The 9,601-nt window shown below is 34.8% G+C and overlaps 2 protein-coding genes and 1 long non-coding RNA gene across 11 annotated transcripts; 2 read left to right on the forward strand and 1 right to left on the reverse strand.

Moving 5' to 3' along the window:
* Positions 1-729: 729 nt before the first annotated feature.
* Positions 730-2,427, forward strand: LOC145132265 (small ribosomal subunit protein uS13z/uS13y/uS13x-like). Its single transcript, XM_079066987.1, has 5 exons — positions 730-854; positions 1,443-1,482; positions 1,570-1,730; positions 1,838-2,026; positions 2,157-2,427. Exons 2-5 carry the CDS (start codon positions 1,480-1,482, stop codon positions 2,260-2,262), a joined length of 459 nt encoding a protein of 152 aa, XP_078923113.1. The 5' UTR covers positions 730-854; positions 1,443-1,479; the 3' UTR covers positions 2,263-2,427.
* Positions 2,300-5,306, reverse strand: LOC145132267 (uncharacterized). Of its 3 annotated transcripts, XR_013717970.1 has the most exons (3): positions 4,594-5,306; positions 3,886-4,305; positions 2,300-2,517 (listed from the first exon to the last, which is right to left on the reverse strand). It is a non-coding gene; the product is annotated as an uncharacterized LOC145132267 (long non-coding RNA). The 3 variants fall into 3 exon arrangements; XR_013717969.1 differs by lacking the exon at positions 2,300-2,517 and having other exon boundaries at positions 3,590-4,305; XR_013717971.1 differs by lacking the exon at positions 2,300-2,517 and having other exon boundaries at positions 3,590-4,305; positions 4,566-5,306.
* A 943-nt stretch (positions 5,307-6,249) lies between these two features.
* LOC145132266 (peroxisomal ATPase PEX1-like) lies at positions 6,250-9,601 on the forward strand. 7 transcript variants are annotated; one of them, XM_079066990.1, is made up of 6 exons: positions 6,250-6,351; positions 7,350-7,477; positions 7,787-7,864; positions 8,343-8,425; positions 9,020-9,233; positions 9,371-9,601. In XM_079066990.1, exons 4-6 carry the CDS (start codon positions 8,391-8,393, stop codon positions 9,416-9,418), a joined length of 297 nt encoding a protein of 98 aa, XP_078923116.1. In that variant the 5' UTR covers positions 6,250-6,351; positions 7,350-7,477; positions 7,787-7,864; positions 8,343-8,390; the 3' UTR covers positions 9,419-9,601. The 7 variants fall into 7 exon arrangements, 4 of the variants coding, with proteins under 4 accessions (XP_078923116.1, XP_078923115.1, XP_078923114.1 ...); XM_079066989.1 differs by lacking the exon at positions 6,250-6,351 and adding an exon at positions 6,456-7,040; XR_013717967.1 differs by lacking the exon at positions 6,250-6,351 and adding an exon at positions 8,743-8,897 and having other exon boundaries at positions 6,466-7,477; positions 8,343-8,438; positions 9,003-9,233; positions 9,352-9,601.

A 9,601-nucleotide genomic window follows, 5' to 3' on the forward strand; every position in this document is an offset into this window, starting at 1 on the left:
TTAGCAAAGTACACGTCTACAAAGATAAATAGTATTTATAAGATTAAAAAGCCTATCTCTTTGAGTTATAATTTTATTTATGGCAAAAATGAAAAATGTAATGTTTAAAGATGCCTTACTATTATCATTTTTGAAAGTAGAGAATTTCAATCCCTTTGCTCATAATGGATCAACTTGGATTATCTTTTATTACTAACTTGGAGTCAAATAGCTCGGGAAAAGAACTTTATTTTTCTTTCCCCTCCAAGTGAAATACGACAAATCGATGTGTTTAATGCATAAAAGCTATAGAGTTAGTATATTATGGGATAATGGGAATAAGATTATTAAAGTTGTTACATAATTTCTATTTCTATCCAACATTGTTTACTTATATGAACGTTAAATGATAATTTGGATCAACCCGATCAAAGTCCGTTTCAACTTTCATTCTTTCAAGTTTCGAGCCATAAATTAAAAACGTAACCTATTAACAAAATATCTAGTTTTTAGATGTGATTTTAAACGAATTATAAACGGTTATACTAATTCGATCACTTTATACTAAACATGAATTAGAACTAAACTGGATTTCAAAAAACCAAAACCCGAACCGATTTCTACCGAAATCATACAAAAACAAATTTATTTTGACCCGTTATTAACATATAATCCGAGTATCCGACCCACTAATTGGTTTTGAAATAGTTAACATGCAGGCCCAGCCCACGTTGTCTTCTCAAAGGCATTTGTGGTTTCGGAGTTCGGAGTTCGGACTACAAATACGTTTTTAACTCGATTTTAGGGTTCTTTTTAGTTCTACCCTGAAGAAGGAAAGAGGAGGCAGAGCCGTCCATTGGAGTAAATTATCGCAGGTTTCTTTCTTTCCATTTGTCTGTAACTCCAATTCAAATACATGTGATTGCAAGTCTCGTTTTGATCTATTTTAGTCGCATGATCAGTTGTTTCCAAAACAAATGAAAAAGATTAGTGTTGTTATATAATCTCTCCGTGAACAGCTTGTAGATTGGTAGGGAGAGTTTGCATCATACAGTAATCACTCTCTTCTCACTACCACGCTCTTTTATAAGTTTGAAAGTTATGCGATTGATAGAGGTGTGTGTGTGTGTGCGCTTTTGGTAGGAGAATTAGTTAGAGGATTGGAAGCGATGTGAGCAACGCCTATGGTTTTATTTATGGGTAAATAACTAAATATAGTGTTTGTAGAATCGATCCAAGTGAAACTCTGAATTAGTTAGAGGTCTATCTGTTAATGATCATATAAAGTTAGGGATCTGAAATTATGATTTCAATGACTATCTAGATAGTCAACATGATTTGCTGTTTTCTACCTAAACAGACTGATAACATACTGTCAAATCTGCTTATTCAATTTGTTACAATTTTACATCACATTACACTTATATAGCCTCTTTAAAGTTTACGTTTTTGTTGTATTTCAGGTGTTGAGAGGAGAAAAAGCTTAATTGCAATACAACCATGGTACACCCAAATTCTTTCCCTCTTTTCCTTTATGTGTTTGTGCTTTTTATGTGTTGATGGTTGATGAATTTGTTCTGCATTTGGCAGTCGCTTGTAGCAACTGAAGAATTTCAGCACATTCTTCGTATACAAAACACAAATGTTGATGGAAAGCAAAAAATCATGTTTGCTATGACCTCTATCAAGGGAATCGGGCGTCGGTTTTCAAATATTGTTTGCAAGAAGGCCGATGTTGACATGAACAAGAGGTAATTTGCCATTGATCAATCACCTAGAGTTGAATGATTCTTTTGATTTTTTCTAGAAAACCTTTTGTTCTTTCAAACTAACTTTCATGTCATTCATGATGATGCAGGGCTGGTGAACTCTCGAATGCTGAGATTGATAATCTGATGACTATTGTTGCTAACCCTCGTCAGTTCAAAATCCCAGATTGGTTTCTTAACAGAAAGAAGGATTACAAAGATGGGAAATACTCCCAGGTTACCTCTAATGCACTTGACATGAAGCTCAGAGATGACTTGGAGCGTCTCAAGAAGATCAGGTCTCTCATTTTCTTTTCCCTTTTGATGATTTATCTATACATGTGAATCATAATACTGTAATCTTGAAATAGATATTAGAGAAAAAGAATATATATAAATATGCTGACGTGGAATTTTGGTTTGTGTTAGGAACCACCGTGGGCTGCGTCACTACTGGGGTCTGAGAGTCCGTGGACAACACACCAAGACCACTGGTCGTAGGGGAAAGACTGTTGGTGTGTCCAAGAAGCGATAAGTTTGTCTCTGTTGAACCTTTTTTACAATTGGTGCTCTTTTTATTTTCTGCTAGCAAGTTGTTAGAATTTCTTGTCAAGAGATTATTGGTTTATGAACTGCTGAGTTGATGGGTTTTTGTTTTTCTGTTTAATCGAAATCTTGAGTTAACTTTTGAGATACCAAAGCACCATGAGTCCATGACTGATATAAAATGCCGTTCTATATTTTGCACTTCAAGCTGGACTTGATGCCATATCATTTTTGGAAAATAGTCCTAGAAAATCGGTTTGTATATGTATTAATAAACTTTATACAAAACAAATAGATACCAATAAACAAAAACCATTAGTCGGTGTCTGATAGCGATACCATGTGTATGACCAACTATTGATTCAAATGTCACAAGCTTAATGATAAACAGACGTATATTGAATATAATTGTACAGACACAAAATTATGATAAGTTTGTTCTAAATAGCCGTGATATTTAATTTCACATTAAAAATTCTAACTTATATTTCCAACATTCTATAATTATTATGGACACTTGCTATTTGTAATTAAAACATTCTTAATATGTAGGTATATTGACCAGTACTATTATGAAAACACAAAATTAACAATAATGACGTTCTATTTGTTTATTGGAACCTCGTTAAAATTATGAGAAATTAAATCTTCTCGTCCATTAAAACTATGAGAAATTAAATATCCTTCTATATTTTCTTCGTATTCACCCTATATTTTCTTCGTATTCATCCTAATACCCATCTAATATGTGGACTTCAATGTTGTAACAAAAATGTATTTATGAACCAGTACATCATATTTGAGTCGATCTGGGCATCAAGCCATCATATCATGTGTTTAGAAATATATTTGCGAATTAGTGGTGGACGCAAAACATTTAAATAGCGGTGACATTCATATTATGGACGCAAAACATTTAAATAGCGGCGACATTCATATTATGAAGTCATTCACTCCCAACCCACTGAACCCACTGCCACATCACTTTTTCTCTTTTATTTTTCTTCATCTTTCCGAACCCACAACACACTGAAACCTTATCTTTTTGAACTCACTCAACCCACTCAATTAAAAAAAAATACAAAACAATCAAATGTAAAATCTTAATTAGCAATAGAGTTATCGGCGGTACCACTCTCGCTTCAACGAGTGGGTTGATTGGTTTCACTAATCCACTTCATCATCTCTCTCTACTTTCTCTTTCTTATTTTCTCTTGTACCATGTGTTTTAAAACTTGTATCTTAGTTGTTTTGTATTTTTTTCAATTGAGTGGGTTGAATGAGTTCAAAAAGATAGGTTTTCCGTGTGTTGTGGGTTGGGAAAGATGAAAAAAATGAATAGACAAAAATTAATGTGACAGTGGGTTCGGTGGGTTGGGAGGGAACGACTCCCTCCTCCCTTAATAGAAAAACATTTTTTTTTCACTACAAGGTTGAATCGGAGTAGTGGCCCGGGACCCAACAGGCTCTATACAGGTCCGCCACTGTCAGTACATGATATGAGTCAACTGGACAATCATATAATATAGATAAAATTTCACATCATATATATCACCTTTATCTATGAGATGCATATCTAATAGAACATTCAACAAATTAACAAGTTGAGTACCTTCCTCCCCTCATTTAACAGGACGACGCCAACACCAAGTTCAACCATCATTCGACTTTCTATCCTGAATGTAACAGTTTTGCTCCATCTCTAAACGAATAGACGAGGAAACCGAGAACATAATAATTGGTCGCCAATCTAGAGATCATTTCAAAATTGAATATTAGACTCGTTCCCAAGTATATATTTTTAACATGGAAGTTAGAACAACATCCTTGTCCTCCAACCGTTTCCATGAAGCAACAATTCTACCCACCATTTGTACATGTACCTAACTTGAATCCTCCTTTAACACAAACAGCTGTAATAACCTTAACCCATAACAATTCACCACATGTCAAGAAACTCTATTTCCATTTTAGAAGGAAAACAAAATTAAAAGCTGTCAAACTCCAGATATTAAGCCCCCATGCTCCAAATCTGCCAAAAGTGAATCCCAATTAACCCATGACATTTTTCTATGATCCCCCCCCCCCTCTTAGAATTTGGAGCAATAAAATTCCAAAATTTTTGCGGGTTCCACATCTTAAAGAAGTCGGGGAACTCTCTTGGGTGGACTTCAAGTGCGATGATAGTCAGTCTGATGTTTTCTACCATGCCATCTTTATTAGTTTAAAGACCGGGCTTGGGGTTGGTCTCAGTGGTCAATGAAAATATATTAGTGTGTTGTCTTAACATACATAAATTTTATTAGACTGCTAGCTTTACCAGCGGTAGGAGGGTGAAAAGACGGTGCATGAGCGAAGTAGGATCCTCTTTTTTTGTATCCCATCAACGATATTCTTTGGTTTTGGTACATAACAATTTGCTTATGCACACTAAGATGTTGTTTGTTTTTCTGAAGCCAAAATGTCTGCAGTCTGCGGACCATATCTGCAAGTCTCTGCAGCAGAAGAGGTGGACCAAATGTCTGCAGTCTGCAATAAAAAGTCTGTTTGTTTTTTAACGTCTGCAGGTACTGAAATAAACTGGTTTTTCAAACTTAATTTCATGTCATAAACATAAAAAAAAGGCATTTTCAGCAAAAAAGATAGGCGGCGGAAAAAGAAAAAAAAAAGATAGGCGACGTTTTTTTTTTTTGGTTTAAGTTAAAATGAGGCGTGAAGACTTTTGAAGACATTGGCCCATGTCTGCGCCATGAAGACCTCGCGCAAATGTTTTTTGATCTGCACACTTCCAAAAAACAAACACTCTGCGATGGTATATGTCTGTGTGGCGCAGACAAAAGTGGTTGCCCAGATCTGCACAAAAAAAAACAAAAAACCCCTAAATTTTATGCAATAGTTACCGGCATAAAAAAATTGACATGTAATAAACTCCCAAAACACCCAAGATAGATTTAATTAAAAATAGTCTTCCTCCACCAGAAAGAGTTGAAACTTTCCACATCGACATCTTCCTCTTAATTTTATCCAAAATCGGCTGCCAATCATTCATCGTGTTCATTTTTTCACCAAACGGAAGACCCAAGTAAGTGAAAGGTAATTTTCCTGGTTTACATCTCACAGTTTTCGAGTACTCTACCACTTCATCCCACTTTACACCAATACCAAAGATATTAGATTTTTCAAGGCTAATCTTCAAAATAGAGACTAGATAAGAACAATGTAGAATTGCAACCATATTAACCATATTACCTCTACTCCAATCTCCAAAAATAATCACATCATCCACATAAAAAAAAGCGTGACAAATTAGAATGAAAGACCATCATTATGAGCTCCTTTAAACCCTCCATTATCAAAATGAACAGAAACGGGGATAGAGGATTACATTGTCTAAGACCTCTTTGAAGTTGAAATTCCTTCGACGGACTTCCGTTAAGAAGCACAAAAGCTCTAACAGAAATCAAACACACATGTATCCAAGATCGCCATTTTTCTCCAAAGTTCAGAAATTTCATCACCGTATCTAAATATTCCAAACTAACTGATTCATAAGCTATAGCAAAGTCAGTTTTAAAGAGTATCCATTTTCCATTCTTCTTCTTATACCACTCGACAACTTCATTCACCACCAACAGACCATCTAGAAATTATCTATCTTTAACAACCACCGTCTACTCATCACTAACAAGAGTACCAATAACCTCTGCATTCCACCGATTACCTCCACCCTCCAGTACAACCACATCCAGTAGCAAAAAATAAAATAAAATAGGGGGATGAGAACACAATAAGGCATGCATAATATTGGATTCAATGATTAAAGACACAAGGTTTGTACATGGGTGGGGAATTGTTTGGATATGAAGGTGAAATAATTGGGTGATGGTGTGTAGTCGTGGGTGCGATAAGGGTTTTAATCTAAAGCGATTTCTTGTCAAACATTCTTTTCAACCTTCATAAACAGATCTTTGAAAACCTTCAAAAACATATATGGAGGGAGAGAAGTGAAAGGAACGGAATGGGAACCTAATTATTCTTGTTGATGTAGCCATGAAGTTTTGGGTTGCAGAGGGTAAAGGTAAGAGAGAGAGAGAGAGAGAGAGAGAGAGAGAGTCCTAAAAATGAAATAAAAGAAGAGAGATATAATATTTTTTATTTATGTTTAATAGAAAAACTAACGGTGTGTCATAAGAACTGATGGTGTGCTAAGTTTTCTCATTATGTGTTCTTCACGATGGTGTCCTCCACCGTTTCTATTCCCCAATTAGATTAATCCAATATACCACCATCGACTTCAGCCCCTTCCAGTCGTTCCCTTTTCTTTCTTGCAAATAAATTTCACCGCCTATTCTATTTTTCATTCCTTCCTGCTCATGCACTCCCAACGACTTCTGAGATCGATTGACAATAGCTTTCTTCGATTCCACCCATCGGCATTGTATTCCAAGTTCCAACAATCGGATCGGAAGATTATATACCCGATGAGACCAACGAAGGGGATAATAATGATGAATGGGGAGACGTCTCTTGGAAACGGAGCTCCGATGGCGGAATAGGAGGAGGAAGCGCAATAAATTTTCGATGATCATAGCCGATTCATATGCAATTTCCAGATGCAATTTCGCTTTGCGTCAAGCTGATTTCATCTATATTTCTTCCTATTAATTCTAAATTTAAAGATTTGGTTCAGCAAACCATGTGTTTCACTTGTGCCCTAAATTGTGGATTATTTGCTTAACCAGATTTGTTTTTTACTCTTTCTTGATGGTAACCTCTCTTTGTTAAGTCTTGATTTTCATGTTTTGGGTTTTTTCTTATGTGGTCGAAACATTCAACTGACCACAACGACTGTCATAGAAGACCATGTTTTTGGGTGTATCGGGAAAGGTAGAAGAAAGACATATAAAAGAATCCGTATATTCAGTGACAATGGCCTGAATCGAGTACCTAAAAAACAACAATACATCAATTGTCCAACATACATTTTTCTGATTGAGTTTGTATATGTTTTGAAGATCCATGTGGATAAAATATTTGATGTGGAGTTTTGGTTCGTTATATTTTCAAATTTTGAAGGAACTTCATCAATCTTGTCAAAGGGAAGATGGGACTGAAAAGATCAAAAGAACGGAAGTCAGTTATTGGAAGTGTATGCCATTGAGATTCAAACTTAAACAAAAAGTAAGAACAACAAAAAACTCAAGGTATAGAATCTTTGATTGCTAATGTTATGTTATAAACTTATAATTACAAGTGACAAAATATTTTGTATGTTTTTGTGAATGACCCTTCTAGCTGTTGTTTGCATCTGATTCCCAATTGGTAGTAATGTAAGTTCACAAAATGGATTAATTGCAGATGTGTAGTAGTGTAATTACAATAAATTGTTAAATTATGAAAATATCATGCTTCAGTTCTTGACCATTAACAAAAAAATTCTTGAAGTTAATTTCAACCTTTAGAGGACTCACTGAGTCTGTGTAATTACGAGTCTATTTATGTTGTCTTTGCAGGCTGTGAAAACTGGAGACACCATTTTCATTGGTCAATACTTATTCACAGGACATGGGACAACTTCTCTTTGGCTGGAGGTAAGGGCAAACATGTCTTTTCTTTTACTGTAGGCTCATCTACTCATATGTTAAAATTCAATTTTGGTAAATCTGGATGTGGGCTTATGTTTGATGCTTTAGTTGTAAAAAATATTATCTAATCCACCATAAACAAAGAATTACATTAAAATTAAACTTAAAAGTTTTTGAAAGAAAACAATTTGTTCCGACTTCTGATTTTGGCATGATTTATTCATGTACTTTGACATGATCATGTTGATAAAGTTGAAGGGGTTGATGTTGTTTGCAAGATAAAGAATTCTACAACTTTAGGTGGGGCTTTGTTCTCTTTGCATGCTTCTTAAATTCATATACAAAGCCCATAAATGGGTGTATGGTTCACTAATTATATCGTTTGAGGTTTTGAGATTAATTTCTTGAATATGGGCTTACTTTAATTTTATTTATTAATGGTATTTATTTTGTTTTTTGCATTACCGTGAATATCAATTATTAGGTTTGGATCACATAATTGGGATGTGGCATTGCTGGTCTTTCTACTGGCATGACTATCAGAATTGTTGGTGATTTTGGTGTTTGGTAAATCTTCTTGGTTTGTATCACTCAAAATCTATTTATGACTGATTCATTGTGATTACCATGGTAGATATAACCAATATATGCTGAATCGATTTGCCTTAATTAAACTATGTGTGTGATTATAATAAATTTATATCTGCATTACATTACCATGTAAAAAAGAGGCATTCATGTGGAATTAGTCCTATTGCATTCATAGCTTATGTGCATATCCTAATCAGTATTCCACAAACCTTAAGTTCCTATGGTGAGTTTTTGTAAACACGTATGTTACATTTGTATTATGATTTCATGATTTTTAATACCTTTGATTCCAGGAAGGTTTGACTTTCATGTCCAACTGGCTGCTCCTGCAGCTGCTGAACGTGGCACTTTACTTAAATATGAGATTCATAAATGTTCTTTGTCCTATTCTGATGATGTTGTGTTAGATATAGCTTCCTCATGCGATAGATATGATGCATATGATCTGGTATTTGGTTCTTTTTCCATATCTCCTACATCTGCATATATGATTACTATTAAATAAGTTTGTAAGACAGAGTGAAAGTGGAAAACATATAATTAACTTTTATAGGAAATACTGGTGGATAGGTCAGCTCATGCTGCAATTGGTCGGTTTGTGTCTCATGGATTGAATTTTGGGAGCGAGAAAAACACTAATTTGACTAAGGATGATTTTGTACAAGCAATGAAAGGTTTCTTGTCTATTGTAATGCATGTTATTACTAAATCTGCTTCTGAAGAAGGGCATGAAGTCTGGCAGGATGTTGGTGGTCTAATTGAAATTCACAATTCTATCAAAGAGGTATACATATCCTTTTCTTGTAACATTATTAGCCACAATAGAGGCTTTAGCTGAATTAGTTCTTTATTATACATTGTACACTAATTTTATTTCCATATATGTTTCATTTATATTTCAGATTATGTGCCTTCTTGTAGATATTGGGACTTGAGGCAACCTCATCCGGTTCACACTCAACAACTTAACTCCCTAGGCGATGCTATGCACTTACTGTGACGCTCCATTTTGTTTTTGGAATTTCCAGGAAAGACTAAATTTGTTGCAATATGAGTTTCTCATTTAATTAGTTTTGCAGGTGTACATTTTGACTTGCAAAAATAGTCTTTGTTTTTGAAAGTTTATCACAGTTTTGGTTCTTGTGGTGTACT

The sequence above is a fragment of the Lactuca virosa genome, chromosome 8 (genome assembly GCF_052849685.1).
Source record: "Lactuca virosa cultivar CGN04683 chromosome 8, Lactuca_virosa_CGN04683_v6, whole genome shotgun sequence".
Classification (NCBI taxonomy): domain Eukaryota; kingdom Viridiplantae; phylum Streptophyta; class Magnoliopsida; order Asterales; family Asteraceae; genus Lactuca; species Lactuca virosa.